Source organism: Pygocentrus nattereri, chromosome 22 (genome assembly GCF_015220715.1).
Source record: "Pygocentrus nattereri isolate fPygNat1 chromosome 22, fPygNat1.pri, whole genome shotgun sequence".
NCBI classification, from domain to species: Eukaryota; Metazoa; Chordata; class Actinopteri; order Characiformes; family Serrasalmidae; genus Pygocentrus; species Pygocentrus nattereri.
The window spans coordinates 2326891-2353216 of NC_051232.1; the positions used below are offsets into that span (position 1 = coordinate 2326891).

The following is a 26326-nucleotide window of genomic DNA, read 5'->3' on the forward strand; positions in this document are numbered from 1 at the left end:
AAACCACATTTAGATATATCTCCACCCTTTCAGTCTACAGCACTTTAGCTCCGCCCATTAATGCTGAAGTCATAAAGGGTGTTTCAGCCTGGATTGCTTTTTGATTGATGCACAATACAGGACAGCCAATCAGAACAGAGATCACTTACATACAGTTGTGTGCAAGAGTTTGGGCGCCCCTGGTCAAGTTATGCTCTTTTTGCTGATAAGAAGTTAAAACATCCTCCTCTACAGACACATTGCAATAGTATTGTAGTAATCGAGTCTGGCCATGGTCTCAAGACCATAATCTAATGGTCTTGTCTTGGTCTGGTCAAGTGGAGTTGGAAATTGTTGTTGAGACCAGTGTGAGGCCTCAGGCTAAGGTTACTGGAAGGTGAATTATTTTGGAATATCAACAAAACCAGAATAAAAACAACGAAGAAGTCTCTGTTTCATAGGTTCACAAACTTTTACAATTCGCAGCCTAAACAATGGACCACAAAAGCTTGCGTGGATTTAAGCGATCAGATCACTTTTTCTGACTCACTGAATGAGAACCGCACTACCAAGTGCTGATTTGTCAGACTATGAAGAGGAAGGCTAAGGAGTTCTGTTAGCAGCCTACTGTAGTATTTGTTTGTTAAGGATCTGATTGATGTTAAGTGGTTCCAAAATTCAAGCATCCCCTCAGGGTGGATCGTAATATTATTATGACTTATGTTTTCATTTTTTCATTTAATAATAAAAATGGATGTCATGTAGTTTACGTGGAATTGTTTTAGGAATGGCGACCTGTCCAGGGTGTTCCCTGCCTTCCAACCAGTGAGCTCTGGGATAGAGTCCAGTACCCCCCACGACCCGGTAGAGACGTGCCTTATATATACTTTGAAAAAAATCTTAATCCGGTCTCGATCTTTTCTCAGTCTCGGCGACTCCTGCTCTCTGTCTGGGCTCAGACTCAATGCGTCCAGGTCTTAGTCTTGAATCAGACTTGGCTCTATTGGTTTTGATTACAACACTACATTTTAATTCACATGTACAGTCTATTTACTGAATATAACATATTTGGAAAAATAAAACACAAACTGTGGTCTTTTTTTCCAATTTGTGAAAATCAGCAAATAAATAGAAATGATGCGCCTAAATTTGCAGAAAAATGTCACGTTTCAGTTTGATGCTGTATATTTTACGTGTATACAAAACGTGTATAAGGCACAGTAACAATTCTATTGGATAAAGAAAGGCTGGAAAGGGTCATAACCTTTACATCAGTGCGTCTCCTGTATATAAACCCACTCAAATGAGCAAAGCTCAGTTAGAAAAAGTCAAATACAAGCAAAATGTAAGCTATGAGCCCCGTAAATTAACCACACTGTTAGTTACATAATGAACTACATTTACATCCACTTTACATTCTGTGTCAACAGGTCTGCAGCTGCGCTTCTGACTCAGTTTGTTTTGACAAAAATGTGACAAAAATGTGAGGATTTTTTTCCACAAAACAAAATTCTCCTCATGTTTGTAAAAAAGAGTCTGAAGTAGGATTTAAACTTTGTTTGAAACATTGTTTGTTTCCCAGTCCAACCAAACTAAAGTGGCTCGTTTTGAATTCATCGTGGTACTGATGTCACACCCATGAGTATGTTTACTTATGACCACCCAGCAGTTTATTTTTTCCCATTCCTGATGATTTCAGTCTGTTTATTCCATACATTTCAGCCTGGACTGCTTTCTGAACAAGATACAGTACATGGCAGCCAATCAGCCCTATGGTTATTTACATATGTAAGTCTTAAAGGTACAGTAACAATAGCAGCCTGTCTAATTCTAAGGGATAAAGAGAGGTTGGAACTTTGTCAAGTCAAAAATTATGTGCATAAAACCACACGTGGACCTCAAGGGGAAAAAGCATTCAGCCCTTTTAAAGGAAGACTGAAATATAATATGAAAGAACAACATGTTTTTTAGCCAGAATGTTAAGCCAAATTTTGGACAGTCCTCACTGTTGGCTTAAAGGCCCCAAATTAAGGAAAAACTAAACTTTCCTTGTTGTTGGTGTTTTTTTAATTTTTTTTTATTATTAAAGAGTTGTTAAAATGTCAAAGGATTATATTCAGTGTAATATAATCTGTGCTCCTGCCCCATTGTGTGTTTTGAATCAGTAGGACTTCTGTTCTTTTCTAAGTATGCAGAAATGTAGTAAATGTCTGAGAAAATGGGCTCAGACAGAGAGGCAGATGGAGATTAAGGTATAACAGTAAAATATTTCTTCAATTGTTTGAATCAATCGGGTTGAAGCAGAAAGAGTACATCGCTGACGTGGTAGAATTTTGAAGTTACCAAATTAATATAAATGATCTACCTAAGCTCCGCCCACAAACACATCCGTGTGTAGCAACTCATTCAACCTCATACAATGTTTGGTTAGAGTTTCTCCATACGGATGATGTTCTAGCTTCATATGTTACTAAGCTGGACTTTCTGTAGCTAATCAAATGTCCTAATACCTTCCACACATTTAAAAATATGTATCATTTGAATTTAACCACACACTGCATTTAGATACAGGGACTAACAATTCTACAGATTCAACATACTGTAAATCCAAACTTTCCTTAGGAGAATGGATGTTTGTGGGCAGAGCATGGATGAACTAAGGGATAAATTGTTGAAAAACTTTGAACTTTGGCTACCTAACTAACTGACTGATTGACTGACTAACTAACCAACTAACTTACTGACTGCCTGACTAACTAAATAACCAACTAACTGAATAACTAACTGACTGACTTACTTACCAACTAACTCACTAACAAACTGACTAAATAACACACTAAGTGACTGACTAACTAACTGACTAACCAACTAACTAACTGACTGACTAACTAACTGACTAACCAACTAACTAACTGATTGACTAACTTACTGACTGCCTGACTAACTAAATAACCAACTAACTAACCAACTAACTGACAGGATACCAACTAACTGACAGGATACCAACTAACTAACTGACTGACTAACCAACTAACTAACTGATTGACTAACTAACTGACTGACTGACTAACTAAGTAACCGACTTACTAATTGACTCACTGACTAACCAACTAACTGACTGACTGACTAACTAAGTAACTGCCTGACTAACAAACTAACTAACCGACTAACCAACTAACTGACTTACTCACTGACTAATTGACAAATTAACTAAATATCTAAGCCGACTAACTGACTGGCTAAATGATTGACTGACCTACTGACTTTATCAACATACCTGAATAACCAACTAATTGGCTGAATAAATAAAGTCTCTAAAGCAACTGGCAGACACACTAATTGCTGGACACATTAATTATCATCATCATCATCATCATCATCATCATCCTCATCATCATCGTCGTTAACTGCTTAATCCAAATAGGGTCGCAGTTGGACACATTAATGAGCTTACTAAATAACTGACTAACTCCTGCATGAGAGACTGACCAGCTGACTAACAAACTAATTGACAGATTAAATGACATTGATTAACTAACTGATTAAGTAACTCACTATCTAACTAAGTGACTGACTAACTTACTGATTAACTGATTGACTGAGTAACTAACTAACTGATTAACTGGCTGGTGGGCCAATATTGACTAACTGACTAACTGACTGATTAACTAAATAAGTGACTGACTACCCGGCTGACAGACTAACTGACTAACTGACTGATTAACTAAATAAGTGACTGACTACCCGGCTGACAGACTAACTGACTAACTGACTGATTAACTAAATAAGTGACTGACTACCCGGCTGACAGACTAACTGACTAACTGACTGATTAACTAAATAAGTGACTGACTACCCGGCTGACAGACTAACTGACTAACTGACTGATTAACTAAATAAGTGACTGACTACCCGGCTGACAGACTAACTGACTAACTGACTGATTAACTAAATAAGTGACTGACTACCCGGCTGACAGACTAACTGACTAACTGATTAAGTGAGCAACTCAATAAGTGACTAAGTGACTGACTAAGTGACCGATTAACTAACTGATTGACTAATTCATTGACTAACTGATTAACTGACTGATTTACTGAGTAGCGAACTGAGTAACCGAATAAGTGACTGATCGATTAAATAACTGATTCAGCATCTGTCCCTGACTTCAGTTACTTGTTTAGGATCTACACGTTTTCTGTTGTTTTGTATGCACAGAGCAACATGTGGAAACAGGTCAGTTTGTTCCAGTTCAGTCAGGCAAGACCACAAACCAGTCTGTACTGCATGAAGGTGTTCAGAGCTCTTTACCTGCTCAGGGGCTCTTCTGGAGTCACTGTCCCAGGGTAGAGGCTCCGAGGGTGGGAAGAGAACGGACAGTAGCAGGGTCATCTGGAGAAGCGTCTGGACTCTTCTCCTAAACCAGGAGCTCCATGTCTGCTGCTGCCGAGCCATGAGGAGACTGAGAGAGAGAGAGAGAGAGAGAGAGAGAGAGAGAGAGAGAGAGAGAGAGAGAGAGAGAGAGAGAGAGAGAGAGGTGTGTTCAGTGTGTAAGGGAAGGGGTCTTTAAATTTATCCCTCTGGCTCCTGGTTTGTGTTCTTCTGCAGCGACTCACACACACTAAAGGACTCACTGGCATCCATCCACTTACATCAGCCCATCTCTCCTGCCTCTCTCACTCCTCTTCTCCTTTTTCACATTCACTCACTCTCTCATCTCTTCTCTACTCTCTCTCTCTTTCCCTCTCTACTCTCTCTTCCTCCTCCTCCTCCTCCTACTCTTTCTCTCTCCCCTCTTTCCGTCTCTACTCTTCTCTCTCTTCCTCTCTTCTTCCTAATATTCTCTTTCTTTCTCTAAATTTCTCTTCCTCCTGCTCTCTCTCCTGTTCCCCCCCCACTCTTTCTCTTCTTCCTCATACTCTCTTTCTCTTCTTTCTCCTACTCTTTCTCTTCTTCCTCATACTCTCTCTACCTTTCTCCTACTGTCTATCAGCCTCTCTTCCTCATCTCTTTCTCTTCTTCCTCCTACTCTCTTCCTCTCTCTCTATCAGCCTCTCTTCCTCATCTCTTTCTCTTCTTCCTCCTACTCTCTTCCTCTCTCTCTCTCTCTATCAGCCTCTCTTCCTCATCTCTTTCTCTTCTTCCTCCTACTCTCTTCCTCTCTCTCTCTATCAGCCTCTCTTCCTCATCTCTTTCTCTTCTTCCTCCTACTCTCTTCCTCTTTTTCTTTCTCATATTCTCTCTCAATCACTATCCTACTCTTTCTCTCTCTACCTTTCTCTTCCTCCCCTCTTTCTCTTTCTCCTTTTCTTTCTGTCCTTTCTCTTCTTCCTCCTACTCTCTTCCTCTCCTTTACTTTCTCCTACTCTCTCAACCTCTCTTCCTCCTCTACCTCTTACTCTTCCTCCCCTCTTTCTCTCCTTTCTCCTACTCTCTTTCTCTCTCTACCATTCTTTCTTTTCTTGCTCCTACTCTCCTTCCCTACCTCCTACACTCTCTCCTATTTATATTCCTCCTCCTAGTCTCCTTCTCTACCTTTCTTTTCCTCTTACTCTTTCTTTCTCTATCTCTTCCTCTTCTTCCATCTACTCTCTCCTCTTGTTTTTCCTCCTCTTACTCTCTCTACCTCTTTCCCTTCTTCCTCCTTTTCCTCCTAGCATTTCTGTCTCTCAATCTCTCTCTTTTCTACTATTTTGCCTTTCTTTCTCCACTTTTCTCTTTCCTACTCTCTATGTCTCTTTCTCCTTCTGCCCCTTTCTCTTCTTTCTTCTATTCTTTGCTTCTTTTTCTATCCATCCTTTCTCCCTCCCTCTCTCTCTCTGTGTTTTTCTGTCTTCATGGTCTTGCATTCCTTTTAGCATTTTCCACAGTGTCTGCAGTAAAACCAGCCCCTGCTCTCAGAGACAAACTCAGAATTACAGTCGCTCACTTAATGATGAAAAAGCACACACACACACACACCTACACACACACACACACACACACACACACACCTACACACACACACACACACACACACACACATACTTAGACCTACACAAACACACACACACACCTACACAAACACACACACACACACACACGCACGCACACACACACACACACACATACTTAGACCTACACACACACACACACACACACACACACACACACACGCACACACACACACAAACACACACACACACATACTTAGACCTACACACACACACACACACACACACACCTACACACACACACACACACACACCTACACACACACACACACACACATACTTAGACCTACACAAACACACACACACACCTACACAAACACACACACACACGCACGCACGCACACACACACACACACACACACATACTTAGACCTACACACACACACACACACACACACACACACACACGCACACACAAACACACACACACATACTTACACCTACACAAACACACACACACACACACACCTACACAAACACGCACACACCTACACAAACACACACACATACTTACACCTACACAAACACGCACACACACACTCACACACACACACACACACACACATACTTACACCTACAAACACCAAACACACACACATACACACTCACAGCCTGCTGTCAGTCAGAGGTGATAAAACCCTGACATCTGTTACCGTGTGTGTGAGTGTGCTTTAGTGTGCAATTGAGTGTGTGAGGTGTGTAATTTGTGGGTGACATTGAACATCAGCTGGAGGTCATCCAGGAGAGAAAGCGTCCTGCTGTGGTTTATCTACAGATGCTCAAACTGTTCACCAACTCTTTTATTATCCCCAACATGATACTTAGAATGAGGTGTTAAAGCGATAGTTTGATTAAAAAATCGAATTGACACAGTTTTCTCTTTTAGCCCTGATGGACTCAATCGGCCAATACGTGTTTGATGTCTTTGGTTTTGCTCTTGAGCTGCCAGGTTACCATCGCGCAAACAGCACGTCTAAATCTCTAAACTTTTACCCCAAACTGTGTAAAATTCAGAATCTCTGCAGAATTCAGTGGTGGAGATGTAAACACAGTCATTCAGAGTAGTTTGATGTGAAACAGTGTAGAGAAACTTACACACTCTATATTCTTTACTGTGGCGGTGATGGGAACCAGGGGTCACCATGTCTACAACACAGATACAGCCATTTTCACTATAAAACCACCAGTGATCCTACATAGTGAACCTACATGAGTCTTCTGTGTTTTATATGGAATGATGATGATGGTAAAATGATAATGATAATGGTGAAGTGACGAATCCTAGTAAAGTGATAGAGGTTTCTTTGGGGACTGTCATCTGCGCTGTATGGCGTATGAATCAATGTCTGATCCATATGTTCTGGGCCAGTATGGAAGAATTAAGGCTGATTTCGGTCTGGACAGGCTGGCTGGGGTGTAATACTGTGCTCTTACATACATTTATGGGTTACAAACACCTGTTATGGAGCAGTGATTTAGAGGACACGTTGCATGTTTTATGGACGGGGTGTCAGGGGTTAAAGACTAGATTTGGATTAGCTAGACTGGAAAAGAGAAAAAAGACCAAAAACAGATGGATTCTCAACTATTTATCTGCTACCTGTAACACTTAGGCTGGTGAAACCTTCATGCAACTAGTTACATGTTGAATTGCATGCACCCTAATTTCAGTGCAGCTTCACAGTTGCATGAAGCAATTCACAAATATGCAACATATCCAGTTGTTCTGCTAAATAGCCAAAGTAAATTGTGATCCACAGAGTTATTCTCACATTATTCAACCAAATGCAATGTGTTTTTAGATTTGCACATTACAATTTTATTGTCTATTTTTTCCATTTGCTATTATTATTATTAGCTTTTTTGGTTAATCTTGTGCCCTAGTTTTTAAGATATCAACACTGAACCAACTCTGGAAAGTTCAGTCTGATTGGGAATGTTGTGCTTGTTTACAAACTTTTGATGGGATGTTCAGCTTTCATATAATGATTGTTAAATGACCCATTTTTCCCCATAGGAAGGAATGGTGGAATTATGTAGACAAAGGTTTGTGCACCCCTCTTATGTCACTAAAATACTCAATATGTATAACTAGCAACATCCTTGCCACCACTTGGAATACCACATCAACCATTGGGATACCACTACAACCACCTAGGGTGCCATAGCAACACCTGAGCAACAACTTGTGAAAGAACTACAACCACCTAGCAACACCCTCAAACACCTGGGATGCCATAGGAACATCTTAGTGACAGCCAAGCAACCTCTTGGAATACCAACTACATCCACCTAGCCACAGCCTAGCAACCACCTGGGATGCCATGATAACATCTTAGTGACACCCAACCAACCGCCTGGGATTCCATAGCGGTCGGTAAGCAACACCATAGGAACCACCTGGAATATCTTTATCAACGTAATAATAAAATAACACCCTAGCAACCACTTTCCTCACTTTTAAGTAACAGACAAGTAAACATTGTGAAAGTTTCAAAACGTATCATCCACTGCCTGGTCCATACAGTCTATGTGGAAACTTGGCTGACTGAATTCATTGTTTTGTGATGCAGTTTAGCTCCACCCACTCACACTGAACTTGCGTCTCTCAGGGGGTTCGCTTTTTCCACCGTCCAAAATATTTGATTTTCTTGTCTATAAATCCAGTGAACTCAAAACATTTGACATGATGTTGTTGATATGATCATGTGATGCGTTCTCAGCGTGTTGATTGGGTGTTTTATGACACTTATTCCATGAAGTTGAGATGTTTGCAACTGTTGGTGGCTGGACGCTTTACATTATGCAACTCAAGCGCAATTTAGTTTCATGTAACTTTCAAGCAACTAAAGTTGCAAGAAGGTTTCACTATGCAAAGCCAGCAAAGTCTAGAGTTCTTACTGTCATATAGTCTACCGACTACTGTTTCTATGGACTAATCAACCGTTTAAAGTTGTTTTGAAAGTCTTATTATTTGAAGTAGTTTCAAATTCATTTTTGTACAATGCAGTGTATGCAGCAATAACGAGATGTGAAGTGACTTGTGAAGATCTCTGATCTTGGCTGATTGACTATTTGGTTTAAAAGGAAAAATATGTAAATTTTTGTGTGTTAAATCATAACTGAACGATCACTTTAAAGACAGACGTGGGGTTCTGTTTGAGTTAAAGCAAAGTGTTGAGGCCTTGGCCACGAACAGCACAATTTCTCTTTCCTGTACTGCAAGAAAATCCTGCGTGAAGTTACAGGACGTTCACTGATTTCATGGATGCGGATTTGGAATGCAGAGAACGTTGTGGGAATCAGGCTAAATTTGGGAATTAATGACTTTGAGGTGCACAAGCTCAGCCAGTCTGCATGCGTATTAAATATTAGGGACACTGATTGTCCATTTTATCAGCTCCATTTATCAAATAGGGGCATAGTTTAGAGTTTGTAAATGCTGTGTCCACTCACTGTCCACTCTATTAGACACTCCTACCTTGTCACCTTGTCTACCTTCTAGATGTAAAGTCAGATGATGGCTATCTGCTTCTGCTCAGTTTGTGTTGGTGATCCTCTAGGCCTTCATCAGTGGTCACAGGACACTGTTGGCTGGATGTTTTTAGTTGGTTGGTGGACGATTCTCAGTCCAGCAGCGACAGTGAGGTGTTTAGAAACTCCAGCAGCACTGCTGTGTCTGATTCACTCAGACCAGCACAACACACACTAACACATCACCACCTCATCAGTGTTACTGCAGTGTTGACAATAATCTATCCCACCAATAATACCTGCTGTCTAGTCCTGTTTGGGTCCTGACCATACACAAACATGGTAAAAGGGGGCTAAAAAGCTATGCAGAGAAACAGATGGACTACAGTCTGTAACTGTAGAACTGCAAAGTCCACCTGCATGATTAGTGGAGCTGATAAAATGGACAATGAATGTAGAAACAAGGAAGCCATGTACTGTTGTCCTACTTTGTACTTCCTGTCACTGTCCCCCCCCCCCCCCTCTTTTTTTTTTTTAGAAACACCCAGTGAGTGGCCACTTTATTGGAAACATCTACCTTGTACTTCCACTCAATGGCCACTTTATTGGAAACGGCTACCTTGTGCTTCCACTCACTGGCCACTTTATTGGAAACATCTACCTTGTACTTCCACTCACTGGCCACTTTATTGGAAACATCTACCTTGTACTTCCACTCACTGGCCACTTTATTGGAAACATCTACCTTGTACTTCCACTCACTGGCCACTTTATTGGAAACATCTACGTTGTGCTTCTACTCACTGGCCACTTTATAATAAACATACCATTATAGCTCCACTATACAGGTATACATTTACAGACTGTAGTCTATATATGCTACTGCATAATTAATCGGTCCACATGTGTCCTATTCATCCTTGGTTAGTTTCTGACCACAGGACAGCTGTTTTCCAGATATTATTTGGGCGGTGGATCATTCTCAGCACAGCAGTGATGCTGGTTTTTCACTGACGAAGCTCAAAAGGATGACTAACAAACTGTGCATCAACAGATGGACTATAATCTCTAACTGCACACCAGCAGTGACGGGGAGGTTCTAATAAAGTGGTCATTGAACGTATAGGCCTAGCGTCAAAGTCAACCTTTTGCAACACTATGTTTTCATCCCTGAATCATCCCTGTGACAGCCTGGTTGGTCCAAGTAAAAAAAGAGAAACTCACTTGGGGGAATGCCAGACTGAATAAGTGGATCAAAACAAAGCCAAAGTTCACGAGACTCCAGATGGTCTTCACCAGGCTAGATGTTCACATCTCATTTGTATGAGGGGAAAATAAGTTATGATATAGTCTATTAGCCAAGTTTGCTTCCTTGCATTTACAGCGGAGTTAAGAAGCTAATCTAGCTAACAAGTAATGGTAGCGTATGTGCACCAATTAGCATCATGCACACTGCATGCCTAAATCACAACATACTTGCCTCAGTTGAGCTGAGTGATCTAATGTGGTACAGACAAAATTCAAATGGCTGCTTTTATGAGAGCACATCCAGAAACACCCCGGTCCTGGGATGTGAACCTGGCTCACCTCTCTTACAGCCTCCTGTCAGCTATACAAAGTCCTTTGGTCAGTTTTATAGATAATACTGTGTCATACAGTGTCAGAAACCACATAATCTAGTCAATTTGCAGCAAGTTTGCTAATTGATGTACACACACTTCTTTCACTAGCTAGCTCCATTAGCCTTGTAGCTCTTGTGCAAAACTAAAGAAGCTAACTTTAGACACCTAACATGTCACGACCACACTCTGGGCGGAGGAGGAAATTGTGCACCTTTGATTTTGGCCAAACTGTTGCTTTCAACTGAGATGTCCCACTCTGAAATGTCCACTGGCATCCACAGCAGCCCATGTGCCTGGAACATGCCGTCAGAGTTACAAGCCCAGGGAGATCCGCTGCTACGCTCTTTTTAATGACCACCCCTCTGCTTTTCTATTATTTTTTATTTTTATTGTTATTGTTCTGCCCTTTATCCTCGCTCTCAGGCCTCGAGTCTTTTATGCTTCATTTTTTAATAGATCTCCGAGTTGGCTTTTCACCCCAAAGTGGTGGTGAGGGTGGATTAATGAGAAAGATATGTCACCACTCAGTGACGGATTACAGGCCTGGAGGGGCCCATGTTTTGTAGCTGGTGAGGTTATGATGGAGCACATGTGATGAATGACGCTGTATTTAGCTTCAGTATGAAAGATCCAAGAAGAACATCTCATTCAAAACTACATAAATGTATAAAAATACGGCAGTTACTTGTTGTAGTATAGGATTTGAAAAAAATAGCAATGTAGGGGTCCAAGAACTGAAAAACTAGTAAACAGACATTCCAGACAAAGCGGCAAAAAATTAAACGTCCTGTGTATTTGATCAATGTTTAGTTTTAAAATGAGCTTTTTTACTTTTGTTATATATCAACAAGTTCTATATCACCAGTTAACACTGCGGTGGATGCATGCCTAAATCATTTCTGTATGCCTCTCCTTGGATCACCACCTTATCGTGGTGGAGGGGTTTGTGTGCTTGAAGGATCCTAGGAGCTAAGTTGTCTGCAGCAAAAGCTCCTGGTAGGGTCTCCCATGGCAAACTGGTCCTAGGTGACAGGTCAGACAAAGTGTGATCCATAACCACCTCTATGAAACAGGGTTACCGGGGCCCCACCCTGGAGCCAGGCCTGGGGGAGGGGCTCGCCAGCGAGCGTCTGGTGGCCGGGCATTTACTCATGGTGCCCGGCCGGGCCCAGCCCGAAGGAGTTACATGAGTCCCCCCTCCCATCGACCCACCACCAATGGGAGGGGCAGTAGGGTTCGGTGCGTGGTGGATCGGGCAGTGTCCGAAGGCGTGGGCCTTGGCGTTCTGATCCTCGGTTGCTGAAACTGGCATTGAACTTGGAACGTTACCTCACTGGCGGGGAAAGAGCCTGAGTTGGTGCGCGAGGTCGAGAGATACCGGCTAGATATAGTTGGGCTCACCTCAACACACAGCTTGGGCTCTGGGTCCAATCTCCTTGAGAGGGGCTGGACTTTATTCTTTTCTGGAGTTGCTCATGGTGAGAGGCGGCGGGCAGGTGTGGGCTTTCTCATAGCCCCTCGACTCGGCGCCTGTATGTTGGGGTTTTCTCCGGTGGACGAGAGGGTAGCTTCCCTACGCCTTCGGGTTGGGGAACGGGTCCTGACTGTTGTCTGTGCTTATGCACCGAACAGCAGTTCAGAATACCCAGCCTTCTTAGAGTCCTTGGGAGGGGTGCTTGAAAGCGCTCCTCCTGGAGACTCTATTGTCCTACTGGGGGACTTCAACGCTCACGTGGGCAATGACAGTGAGACCTGGAGGGGTGTGATTGGGAGGAATGGCCTCTCTGATCTGAACCCGAGTGGTGTTCAGTTTTTGGACTTCTGTACAAACCACAGTTTGTCCATAACGAACACCATGTTTGAACACAAGGATGTCCATAAGTGCACATGGCACCAGGACACCATAGGCCGCAGTTCAATGATTGACTTTGTAGTCGTGTCATCGGACTTGCGGCCATGTGTTTTGGACACTCAGGTAAAGAGAGGAGCTGAGCTGTCAACTGATCACCACCTGGTAGTGAGTTGGATCAGGTGAACTGTAAGGCTGTAAGGCTGAGTGTAGCTGTGGCCGTAAGGTAGTTGGTGCCTGTCGGGGCGGTAATCCTCGAACCCGGTGGTGGACACCCCAGGTGAGAGATGCCGTCAAGCTGAAGAAGGAGTCCTACCGGGCATGGTTGGCCTGTGGGACACCAGAGGCAGCTGGCAGGTATCGACAGGCCAAGTGATCTGCGGTCAGTCGTCACCAAGGCAAAAACCCGTGTATGGGAGGAGTTTGGTGAGGCCTTGGAAAGTGACTTTAAGTCTGCTCCGAAAAGATTCTGGCAAACCGTCAGGCGACTCAGAAGGGGAAAGCAGTGTGCCACTAGCACTGTATATAGTGGAGATGGTGTGCTGCTGACTTCGACTGAAGACGTCATTGGGCAGTGGAAGGAATACTTTGAGGACCTTCTCAATCCCACCGACACGTTCTCCAGTGAGGAGGCTGAGTCTGGGGACATGGGAATAGGCTTGTCCATTACTGAGGCTGAAGTCGCTAAGGTAGTTAAGAAGCTCCTTGGTGGCAAGGCTCCAGGGGTGGATGAGATCCGCCCTGAGTTCCTCAAGGCTCTGGATGTTGTGGGGCTGTCTTGGCTGACATGCCTTTTCAACATTGCGTGGACATCGGGGACGGTGCCACTGGATTGGCAGACTGGGGTGGTGGTGCCTCTGCTAACTGCTAATTTATTCACTTTAGTGGCGCTGATGGCACCCAAATGTTTGTTTCAACAAGTCTCATTTTGGAACGGCTCTTTTCTGGCTTGGAAACATGCTCTTCCTCACATTAATATAAAATCTTACACATCACTGGAACAGAGCAAAAAAAGAACATAGTAGTGCAACATTTTTAAAAATGATCAAAAACTGAAAAGTGATTTGTATTTAATATCTTTCATAGAGTGTTGCACCAAATCCACTTGAACAGGATTCATTTTGCTCTCTTTTTACCTGAACTTTTATTTGAGTGTCTACTTTTTCATAATGAACAGCGTAACTTCATAGTACGTTTTTTTTTTTTTCAGGTACCCTGCAGAATTTTTATTTTAAGACATTCAAGGGTCCAAAAGATTAATTAGGAGGCCTGGACCATTCGCCCCATGACCCCCCCAGTATTTCGCACCAGAATTATGCTCCACTCACAAATCTTCTTTCACAGCTACTGGTGCCAGGCTGGTACAGCTCACCAGAACCTTGGCTAAAATAACATTACGCCTGATGAGAAACTGTAGCATACAGCTCAGCTTTGGCCTAAATACCTACATTTAGAATCTGCAATTAATTTCAAAAGTCTTGACAAAAAACTGCTTTTTCCATTTCTAACAACCAACTGGAACCTGGCTAGACAACCACTTGTACTCTCAAGTCAGTGCTGTGTCTGGGATTCCAGAACACACTGAGTAACATTTTGTTTTTCCAAAATTGGTACCACTCACTGGAAATCAAAGCTTGACTGGTTTCACTATGAGTTCCAAGTTACACTGGTGGTAAATCTGACTAGGCCTTTAGCTCAGCTCCTGAAGTCCTAACCAATGACCGCTCGCTTCGCTGCATCTCTGTAGATACCACATCCCGCTGTACCAAGAATTTTACCCTTTTGTTTCAATACAAGCTTAATTATTCTATTAAATAAAAATGAACAAAATCACATGTCTATTTTTATTTCACAGAAATGATTAAGGCTAGAAGGCACTGAGAGTTGCTGTTAACACTGCTGTTTATGACCCACTTCTGCAGAGAAAGGCTGAATGTAGTGAAGAGTGAGTTTTCCATGTTGGAGTAAAAGCAGGATTGCTTGTTTTTGGGAATGTGTGTGGTTTGGCCTTACGGTAACATGCAGGCTGGCTATCTCAGTGGACTGACTCAAGCCTGATCACAATGATTCACAGAAAGAACTACAACCGAGCGCCTTCTGACTCAACAGTGTAGAACTCGGCGTAAAGCACCGAGAGACCATGTGTGAGTATGTGCGGCCTCCTTGTTTTTCGCTGCCCTTTTCTGTCTAACGGCTCTAATGCCAAGTTCCAGGAGACGCTTCAGTTGACACTCTGTCTGAGAATGCTCTGGGAAAAAAAGCAAACTTCTGACATGATATTTTTCTCCTGGCATGAGGGCTGTGCTGCAATGCTTGGCACAACATTTGTATTTGGTTTACAACACAGCGCTCCCTAGATTTACTAGCAGAGAACGTTCACGGAGCCTTCAAAGGGAAAGATAAATAGCTTGCGAGTCCGTGCACATACAGAAGCAGCGCGGCACAGCACAGCACACATCTCCCACACAAATCACATTCTAGCACAGCCTAGGTTCAGACGGACAGCCAGACTCAGCTCAACTAGCCTTTGGATATATAATCAGTAAAAGTAACAGCTCTTCAGTCATGGGGTTTCCTCACTTAGCCAACGGAGGTACTGACAACTACCCACTGACATCTAATGTCATGCGTTTGACTTTTTAAAGAAAATTTTCTGTATAAATCGGTCAAGATGTAATCAAAGAGTAGCTTGAAGTGAAAAGGTTAACTGGAAAATATTTTTGCCATCTTGGATTTTACTTGGCGGTGATGACCACGGGTCATTATGTCGACATTACAAATAAAGGGTACTCTCTAAATGGGACTCAAGACTTAATGATGTCATTCTGGCCGATACTGGACAAAATTTTGTTGGGTTTGGACTGGTGGTCCGAAATGTTGTCAGGAATGGAAAACAGCAGCAGCAGCTGCAACTCTATAAACTGAAGGCCTAAGGTCAGATTTACCACCAGCATAATTAAGAACTGATGGCGGAACCAGTCAAATTTTGATTTCCAGCAAGCAGGACCAATTATTATTATTAATTATTCAATTATTTGGGCTTGGCTTGTGTTTGGACTCTGACGTGGTTTGAAATGGTGTCAGGAATGGAAAACAGCAGCAGCTCTATGAACTGAAAGCCTAAAGTCAGATTTACCAGCAGCGTTATAAGAATCGACAGTGGAACCAGTCAAGTTTTGCTTTCCAACAAATGGGGCCAATCATTATTATTATTAATTATTATTACATTTATCAGGGTTGGATCGCGTTGAGACTCAGGATGCGGTGCTGTGGGACAGGTCTTGGGCTTGGGACAGTTGTGGACTCAAAACCTGATGTGATTCTGGCCGGTTGTTACATTCATTTCTCAGGCTTGGGTCAGTTTCAGACACGAAACTTAAAAATATCGTTTGGGTTCGGACAAAATTTTGTCAGGCTCCGGACAGATCTGGACTTAAAGTTTAATGTGGTTTGGACTGAGTCAGGACAAAATTATGCTGGGCTTGGGTTGGGTTCAGACTCAAAACTAGGTGCCGAGGTTTGGGTTTGGACATAAATTCGTCTTGCTTGGGTCAGTTTCGGACTCAAATCTAAAAGATGTGGTTCAGGTTGAGTTTGGACAAAATGTTTGTTGGGCTCGGGCTGCATTCAGACTTGGGCGCTGTGAGTCAGGCTAGTTTCAGGTAGTTCTCAGGGCTGTATAAGGATTTGGACCAAAACATGAAGGCCACAGGGGCATAAACTGACGGAGGAAAGCGTTTAGACAGGAGACCAGTGAAAGAAAACAGCAGGGTGGCGGAAGAGACAAAGTGGACATGGGTACAGCTGCTTCAGGGCCTCTGATTGGTCAGTTTAGTCTGCCCCACCCCCAGCCTGCATGTCCAGAAAATGAGCAGGTTGCTGTCAAACATGCAGGGTGGAATCCAGCAAACTACGAGAAAAAGAAAGAAAAAAAAAAAAGGCAATAGATTTTGTGCTCCTCCTGAAACAGTTTGGCTTGAAGGTGGTTTCCTTCCTTCACTGGCTCATATTAACCAAAGCTGCAGTAACTATAAAGAAAGTCAAAAAACAAAACGTCACATTAGCAAACAAACATTTAATACAACGTATGGACAGATGTGGCGCTGTTACTCAAACAGCGATGAGCAGGATATGAAAAAAAAAAAAACCGGCCTTTATTTGCCTCTGCAGCCGAACCACAGACATGTACACAATATAAATACAAACATTCTATAATTGTTTGCACAAGCAGCATCTTCAGCAGCGCAATGCAGTTTTCCAACAGTCCTTCCAAACTGAAATGGCATAAGATTAAAAATGAAATATTCCTCTGCTCAAATCTGATCTTCAACGGTTCGTTTGGCAAGTGGAGAAATAATGACAAAAACAAACTCATAAAATCTGCTTCACATTCGCTGGAAGCTATGAAGTAGCGGAGATTTAGTAATTAAAAGCTATTAAGAATACGTCGTGTCCGTGTGTTTACTGTAGTGTGTGGTTTTGGACAGTAGGCTTGGCGGATGTTATTTCCTGTGCATCTGATTTTACCAGGACAAACGAGTTTTTCATCGGTGGCTTATTAATATATCCGGTCAGGGTTTTCTTAATACTGGCAAACAATCACAAAGCTCTTAAAAACGTCATGGAAATCATGCTAATTGATGAGCACCAGCACCAGCGCAACGTCAGTAATGTTAGACTCGGTTTCTTCCAGAAAAACAGTGGCTAATGTTGTTAAAAGGGAATGAAACTGAATTACCGTTATATACCGTTATGCAAATCAAGTTAATTGAGTACTGGTGTCCATCCAATGTTAGCACGTATTTCTTTAAGCTGTACAAAATGTGCCTGCACTTTCGGCTTTGGCCAGCAGAGGGAGCCAAATTCTAGAGCTCATTCTAACAACGGTCCTCATCAGACGGATTCAGAGATTGACACACATCCATGTCTGCACACACGCACCCTCACACTCTCCTTCCTTCCCGCACACGGCTATCTGCTGTGCTTCCTTTGTTTGATCAGAAAGAGGTTTTCATCCGAGGCTTCGTGGTTCTTGTCATTAGCTGCTTTTCTCGTCCACTTCTTTAATTTGTTTTTCTTCTTATTGCTTTTCTCCAAGCCTTTCCCTGAGCTGAAGAGCATAGCAGGGCTGCCTTTGGCTGCTCTGCTGTGGAGGCTTTTCTGGAACCCTCGAGGAAATTCCTGGTCCCCGTCGATTACACTCACGTCATTCTTCTTGTTCTTCTTCTTCTTCTTCTTCTTCTTCCCCTCTAGTTGGTGACTGGGTGTGGTGTTCTTCGCCGGGGTCTGTGCACTGACTTTGGGTGTTGCTGGGGGATGTTTAGGGGTGTGTGCGATGCGTTTCTTCGGGGGGAGTCCGCTGGGCGTGAATGAGAAAAGTGTGTTTTTGAGATTGTGTTTCCGTTTCTTTTGGGGGGGCTGGGGAGTATATACAGCTTCCTCTGACGGCTCTAACAGACCGGCATTCTGCAACGCTGCAAAACACACAAAAAGGGACATCGGTTACATGAGCACTGTCGCTCGGGAGAAAATCTAGCTTACACGGTTGCCACAAACGCAGCTGACCAGCGAAGACTTGTCTGGTGTCTTAAGTTTACTAATTTCCCAGTTTTAAAGCTTGAGGATGTTACTAATCAGCACAGAAAACGCCACCTTAGCCAAGTTATCAAGCTATTTAACCGGGCAGTAAGTGTTTATTTACTCAGAAACACATTAATAGTGGAATAAATACAAAGAGCATTAATACAGTAAGTAGTGATATTGAATTTTTCAAACGTTTCCTTGTGAAACGCCCACTATTATTTGAGGTTATCATCGTCTCATTTGGCCAATAAAAAATCTTGTGCTCTTTTAACTACTTACAATATCTATATCTACTTTTTTGAAAACAAGGAAGTTATTTTTTACTGCATTAATGTTTGCTTAAAAATATGCTGTTGTTCTGTATTGTTTTTACATATTATTACAATATTTATTTACAATATTATTATTATTGCCCGGGTTTTGATGATTTAGATGCCTAGGTTAACTTATCCTGTTAACTTTTGTGTCAAAAACATGTTTTATAATTCAAAAACAGCCTAATGAGCTACCACTTCAGATAACTGGGGCAACGCTGGGTGATAACGAGGACTTCTCGTCTTTTACAAGAGGCGTTTTCTCCTCCCTCAGTGATGCACCCTGACCTATCGCACGGTACTGCATATCACCATCATGTGAAGGCTCCTGGTTGTTGGTTATACGTGTGATCTGGGCAGCCAGTCAGAAATAGTTCTACCAACCTTGTACTTGTTTCTGCACTCTGCTCTCCTGGCGTCTTAGATCCTTACGCTGGTCATAGTAGGAGACAAAAGGCAGCGTGGGATACGTCCCCATAAACATCCTCTTCACCATGCACTCCTACACACACACAAATATGAAATTCCGATGCAGTGAAATTACAGCCGACAGGATTCCTGAATTCTGACTTCCATATCAACAGATTAGCAGTGAGATGAGGAAACACAACAAAAAATAAAAATACAACAGCCCAACATTCATCGGATAAAATGGTCACACACACAGGCCAGCAACTTCATGAAGTACCTTTCACGTACACTCGCTGTCCATCTCGTCAGCTCCACTTACCCTATAGACTGTCGTTCTCAGGTCAGAACCTCACAGAGCAGGTTCTATCTGGGTGGTGGATCATTCAGCACTGCAGTAACACTGACGTGGTGGTGGTGTGTTAGTGTGTGCTGTGCGGAGCCGCTGGACTTTTGTCCACTGACTGTCCACTGCATTATCTTGCAGAAGTTAGAGACAGCAGCTCATCTGCTGCTCCAGTTTCTGTAGGTGCTCTAGGTCACAGGGCGCTGTTGGCTGGATATGTTTGGTTGGTGGGCTATTCTAAGTCCAGCAGTGAAACTGAGGGGTTTAAAAACTCCAGCAGCACTGCCTTGTCTGATCCACTCAGACCAGCGCAACACCCACTAACACATCACTTCCACATCAGTGTTACTGCAGTGCTGAGAATAATCTACCTCCCAAATACCTGCTCTGTGAGGGTCCATGGGGGTCCTGACCACTGAAGAATCGCAGTCTGTAATAGTAGAACTACAAAGTGCTCCTACATGGAGAGTGGAGCTGAAAAAAGTGACCAAATGAGTTGATACAAGGAGGAGAACTCAACGAGATGGCCGGTCAGTGTGAATCACTGAATGACTCACATAGTGATTTGTTTCTGCCCATCTGATTCCACATTTGATTCACCTACAGGAAGAATAGGTCTAAACAGTTTTAGCCTATTTAAGAAAAAAGTTTCAAAAGTATTAAATATTTTTCATCGTGCCTTTTGAAAAAAAGCAGTGAACTGTTGATGCACTGTGCAACACTAGTAAGGAAAGCTGCAGCGCACGACAGCAGCAGCTGTAAACAATTTGTTATGCAATTTCTGGGCCAAAGTGGAAATGATTCGCATGGTGACATTAGATAAAAGTTCATATTCTCTTCAATTTAAGCTAAACCCAAGAGAGGACCAGGTCAACACCAGCTAGTTCTAACACTGCATGAGGCTCTTCCTAATGGAGAACTCCTAAACGGCTCCTGAAGCTGGACCGAAGCATTTAACTCTAGGCTGAAGGGCTCAGTGTGCCGACGCAACAAGCCATGACTCACATGGCCGAAGTGTCCTTGTTTAGAGCAGTTGTAGCAGAATCCAGAGGTCTTGGCTTTTGGATAAGGAGCTTGTACTGGGAGACCCGCCACTGTCTATAAGAGAGAAAAGAGAAAGGAAAGAAATGGATGTTAACATTTTACTCTTGTAGATATGAACCAAATCAAAAGACCATTGAGGTTAAATACGTCCAACGTGCCTTTAGCCGCAAGTCCTTTCCTTCATAAACTGTGCACATCAGAATGACTGAGAACACATGACTATCATTTCGTTTCATATCCCATCAGCATTAAAGTGGGCAGAAGTGTGCTCTCTTTAGAAGACGTGTTAATGTTGAAAATCAGGAAAACTTGGAAATTAAGAGGGGGCAGGTGTCTCTGGGGGCTGTGTATATATATATATATATATATACACACACACATATATACATACACACACACACACACATACATACACTAAACCAGTTTAGACCTGGAGTTCCTAATAGGGGAAAGAGGCTGACTACAGAGTGTCTGCATTAGCTGCACCTTTAGCCCCCTTTCCATCACCCACCAACACCGTGCTCATCTCACGCGCTCGTCTTTGTGTTTAGCTGCAGCTTCACCCTGCCCTCATTCTATTTCCCGCAAACACTTCCTTTATTCACTTCTCCAGCCCATACATGAACACATGAATAAGGGAGCTTAGTTATAACCTGTCCTCTCCCTCACTCTCTCTCTAGTTTCTTTCATCCCCCTCTCCTCCCTTTCCTCATAGACATTCCATTTCTTCTTTCCATTAAGCAGATTGGAGGGAGTGATTACTGAGCCTATCAATGAAGCTCAGTAATACGCTACTGATAACACACCGCCTTTGGAGAAACTTGCTCAGTGTGTGTGTGTGTGTGTGTGTGTGTGTGTGTGTGTGCGTGTGTGTGTGTCCCCATCTGGTCCCGGAGAGCCCAAAGGCGTTTCACGCTCCATCGCCCTCCGTAAATACGCTCTGATAAAGAGAGAGTAAGCCGACTGGTGTGTGTGTGTGTGTGTGTGTGTGTGTGTGTGTGTGTGCAGCATGTATGCGTGTGTGTGTGAAAGAAACTATGCACATATTCTCTTTTAATGTCTCCTCAAGGGGTTTACACACACACACACACACACACACACACACACTTTCAGTAAGAAACACGTGATTCCACCGTATCATATTATAAACACAGGACTCTGTCTCTGTCTTTTTCTCTGCCTCTCTCTCTGAATCTTTTACAGATTTACTCTGTTCTCAACAGTAAATGGGGGCTGTATGTTATTAGAGGTGTTGGTCATTATCAGCTTGGGCCTGGAGACTGCACCTCCATCACCATCACAAAGGCCATAACCTCCCCCCAAACCCTTTCTTTCTCTCCCTCCATCACCCCTTTTAGATCCCCCAGACTGCCCCATATTCTTCTACTCATCTGTCCCCCTCTCTGTTCTCTACTGCCCCTCATAAGGCAGGAAAGGAAGGCCTATATAGTACAGGTCAAACGGTGGGAAGTGCTCTTTCTATTCATTATTTAATTCAACATCAACATTGTAGATTCATATGTTATAATAACTAATGAAAAGGTTTATTTATACAGCGCCTTTCTCAAATCCAAGGATGCTTTAATGTTCAAACAATACAAATTAACATCAAACAAAACGCACAGAGAGACACACGCACGCAGACACACGCAGACACGCACGCAGAGACACACGCAGACACGCACGCAGACAGGCAAGCAGACACACACGCAGACACGCACGCAGACACGCACGCAGACACGCACGCAGAGACGCACGCAGACACGCACGCAGACACGCACGCAGACACGCACGCAGAGACGCACGCAGAGACGCACGCAGACACGCACGCAGACACGCACGCAGACACGCACGCAGACACGCAGCCTCAGCTTCTCACCCAGTCAAATTCTGAAACTGTGGTGAAACGTGTCCCGTCTTCTGGCCCCCTCTAACTTTGGAACTGTGGTGAAACGTGCCCTGGCTTGCAGGCCAGTCAAACTTCGGTACAGCAGTAAAAAAGTGTTACTAGTCACAGATTTAATGTCAAAAAAAGATTTGGATCACAATGTGAGAATTTGACTGCACTATGGCTATAAATAATTCATCGAAGTTATATAATATACTGTAACTGTCTGTCTACACTCATTTCTTCTCAGGTTATCGGCAGTGGGCTTCACTCTTTGATACCGTAAGGAGCAATGAGAAAGATACATTCACCTTCTTCCCTCTTTTTTCTGTACAGCCATCCCTCGCTCCTTTTCTACTTCTCCACCTCTCCCTTACTTTCTCAGCCCACCTTTGACTAACACCCGTCTGTTTTCTCGTTCTTAGGCAGCTATCTCTTCTTATCTCGTCTCTGCTGCTGTCTCTCCCTCTCTCTCTTTTTGCTCATCTCTCATGCAAATTGGCCTGTGGGACATCCCACACACACACACACACACACACACACACACACACCTCCCCCCTTCCCTTGACCTTGAGCTCCTGTTACTGCACTCGGCCTCAGAGGTGGAGGAAAAAAGGAGGAAGAGAGCGAGCGAGGGAACAAAAAGCCCCCCCCTCCTCCCTCCTCCCTCCATCCGGTCCTCCATGCATAAAGCTCTATAGCACTATTAATTACCGCGCTTTTGTGCGCCTCTATCGGCCCCATCTAAACGGATTAGCAGGCCAGAGGGTGGTCTCTGATACGCTTGTGTTACAGGGCCAAGAGTCAGCCGCCGCTTTCAGGGGGTCACAGGACAGACCCACATGCACACACAGGGGCAAAACGCCTGCATATATGCAACAATAAGCTGCATAAATGCAGGCCTGCACAAACATGCATGCAATAACTTCCAAATATCGGCATTTACACCACGATACTATATGATCTATGAACACAGGCTTATGCATGTGCGTAGGCAGGGGAGGAGTGTGGAGTGAGGGCATGTATTAGGGCCCACAGATATGCACTTTATAACTGATACAGACTTCGGCTGATAATTTAAGGTCGACTTTGAGAGACTACAGTAGTTTTAGGCTGCACTGCGACTTGGCAGATACGATTTGATTTGATTCAAATCAAAAATGTTTTTCACTTGCTGCCATCCAACCTCTGATTCGCACCAAATAGGCGGGCCGAGACCCCTCGAGCAGGTCGGTATGAATGCAATACAGACCAAAGACGTTTGAACGGACCAAAGAAAGAACAAACTGTCATCTCCTCTCAGCAGAACTTGGTCATTATAGAACGATCCGTTCTGATTTTTAAAGCAGAGGCACATCTGAGGTCATTATAAAGTACTGAATATACACACAATATATGTTAAGCGAAAGCAGTAGCCACTAAAGGCTGCGGGACTTTCGTCTTGCTTTGCGCCAGGCAAAACCACGTTAATGCAGAGAGTCTCATGGATTATTATAAAGCAAGATGAGCCCAGTTAGAACAGCATGATTAAGAAAGTTTGGGGGGAAAACTAAAATGCAACAAGATACCAGCCTCAGTTACATTACATTAGGGTATTTTTCCCTTATATTCAAGTATATTAATAAGTAAAAAATGACTTTTTACTCAGTTAAATATCCCAAAAAAAGAGAAAAAACAGACGGTAACAGATTTCAGTTCCTGCGCTGACAGTTGCTGGATATACTAAGAAGTTCCACTGCAGTTCTTACAGATCCTCAGTACTTAAGTGTGTTTTGACCCAGTGCTTTTGCATTTCTACTCATGGGAACATACTTTTAATCACACTGGACTCAGGATATTATCTGAGTATTTGTACTTTTCTTTGGCTACTTTCGGCTTCTCTACTCATGGGTCTTAATGGTTATGTTATGTGTAGGGCTTCAATTAATGTAGCTTATTTTAAAGCTTAGTAGCTTTTTAAAGACAAAAAAACATCAGAAAAACAGCAGTTTTGCAGCTAATATTAGTAGTATTATATGATTATGTAATATACATTATTATAAGTCTTATTTAATATAAAGTTCGGCAGACTTTCTTGGTTTCTGAACTCACTCTCTCTCTTTCTAGCTTTTTTTTTTTTTTAGATGCTAAACAAGGTGGTACAATGTGACAACACAGCTGCACGTGTAAAGAAACGAACCCTGTGTGAAAACAAAGAACACTGCAGTTACACGAATGTGAAAGAACTTGCGCAGCGCCCACATATACGTTCAAACATTCGGTAAAACTGTAGTGCTCAGTGAAGTTGTAGGCAATCGTGGAACTCCTGAACTATTCTCCCTTTATGGCTGGGGAAATATTGCACATTTTCCCACTGCTGAAGTCTCATTAGGTGAAGTCATGTGACCTGTGACACACATTCAGTTCTAGCGTTTATGGTAGTTGTAGTAATTCCAACATTATGGAATAAATACATATATGTGTATGTGTATAAAGAAAGGGCTTTGTGATGCGAACTGTTCAGTTTGGGGCTACAATGTCATGACAATCCTGAAGCGATTCAGGAGTCAACGAGTCAGACTGGTCATCCTCAGTGAGGCACTCCTGCTGCGTCTAATGCATTCGCTATGTTTGCTAATATACACTGAGCCTCACATTTTGGTAAACCCCCCCGAAACTATTTCTTTTAATGATTCTCAAAAACACTGAGTACGCCCCCTTTTGTGAACCTGAATTACTGCAGGTAAAATTCTGTATATTGCAAGAAATAAACACCAATATACATAAATCGACAAAATCTTATATTGTTTCAATCTCAATGCACTTTATTCTGTCCAGCACACGTGTTTCCTGCTAAAAGTTTCACAGCTTATTTTTGGGTGCATTTCACATGAACTATCATATTCTGTGTTCAGTTCATCGGCAGCACTTTGCTGTCAGCAATAAATCTTTCATTTCCAGCTTATTTCATGGGGCAGGTTATTAGAATATAGTCCTATTTGACAATAAATGAATGCTGAAATAAAAGCTCATCGAAATATCTGTAAAGAACACACACACACATGCAGAGCAACTGGCAACCTGCTCTTCACCTTGGCTGCTGGTGGAGACATCACTAATCCCTAAAACCACACCAAACTGAACTGTTACCAGTACAAGCACACAACACACACCTCTATACACACACACGTATGTACACACACACACACACACACAAAGCAAACAGTCTTTGTGTGGTTGGCGGATTAGAGGTAGGTAGTGGGATTTGGGGCGAGTTTTGCATACGCTACTGAAAACTCTGGGGGAACCCTGGAGAAAGATTGATCAAATACTGTTCTCCGTGTGTGTGTGTGTGTGTGTGTGTGTGGGGTGTGTTTCATTAGAACTGCATCCTTCTCTCACAACACACCGGAGTTGCTAACACCTCAGTGAGTCCTGCAGTGTAAAGATTCTGTGTGTGATTCAAATGGAAGATAAATGAGGAAGAGCTGAATTAGGGAATGAAAGAAGAGGTGGAAAAAAGCTAACAGGATAACTGTAATCCAAGTGAATCAGGGTGAAAAAGTTATGAAGCAGTGAATCGTATCAGGATCTAACTATCATGGTGAAATTCATGATAATAATGCACTAAATTACATCCTAAAGAATCACAGTCTAAATGAATCAGGGTGAAATGTGAGGATTAACGATGCACTGAATCGACTCCTAAAGAATCGGGGTGAAATGTGAGGACTCGTGATGCACTGAATTGCTTCTTTAAGAATCGTAACCAAATTGAATCACATTGAAAATGTCAGAATGAATTACTTACTGAATCATTTCCTTTGGAATCATAACTGACTGAAAT

At 42.8% G+C, this 26326-nt stretch overlaps 2 protein-coding genes across 4 annotated transcripts in view; both read right to left on the minus strand.

Annotated features, from left to right (window-relative positions):
• The window catches only part of adamtsl7 (ADAMTS-like 7), a 26995-nt gene extending 22594 nt beyond the window's left edge, over nt 1-4401 (minus strand). The window contains exon 1 of the mRNA XM_037533086.1: nt 4291-4401. Within this exon, the coding sequence (XP_037388983.1) occupies nt 4291-4371 (81 nt within the window). The 5' untranslated portion in view covers nt 4372-4401. The remainder of the gene's footprint in view (nt 1-4290) is intronic.
• Nucleotides 4402-16972: 12571 nt separating this feature from the next.
• The window catches only part of zcchc7 (zinc finger, CCHC domain containing 7), a 78084-nt gene continuing 68730 nt past the window's right edge, over nt 16973-26326 (minus strand). For all 3 annotated transcript variants that reach the window (XM_037532607.1, XM_037532609.1, XM_037532608.1), the window contains exons 8-10: nt 20574-20666; nt 19199-19316; nt 16973-18391 (exon numbers count right to left, since the gene is read on the minus strand). In XM_037532607.1, coding sequence (XP_037388504.1) covers nt 17889-18391; nt 19199-19316; nt 20574-20666 — 714 coding nt within the window. In that variant the 3' untranslated portion in view covers nt 16973-17888. The remainder of the gene's footprint in view (nt 18392-19198; nt 19317-20573; nt 20667-26326) is intronic.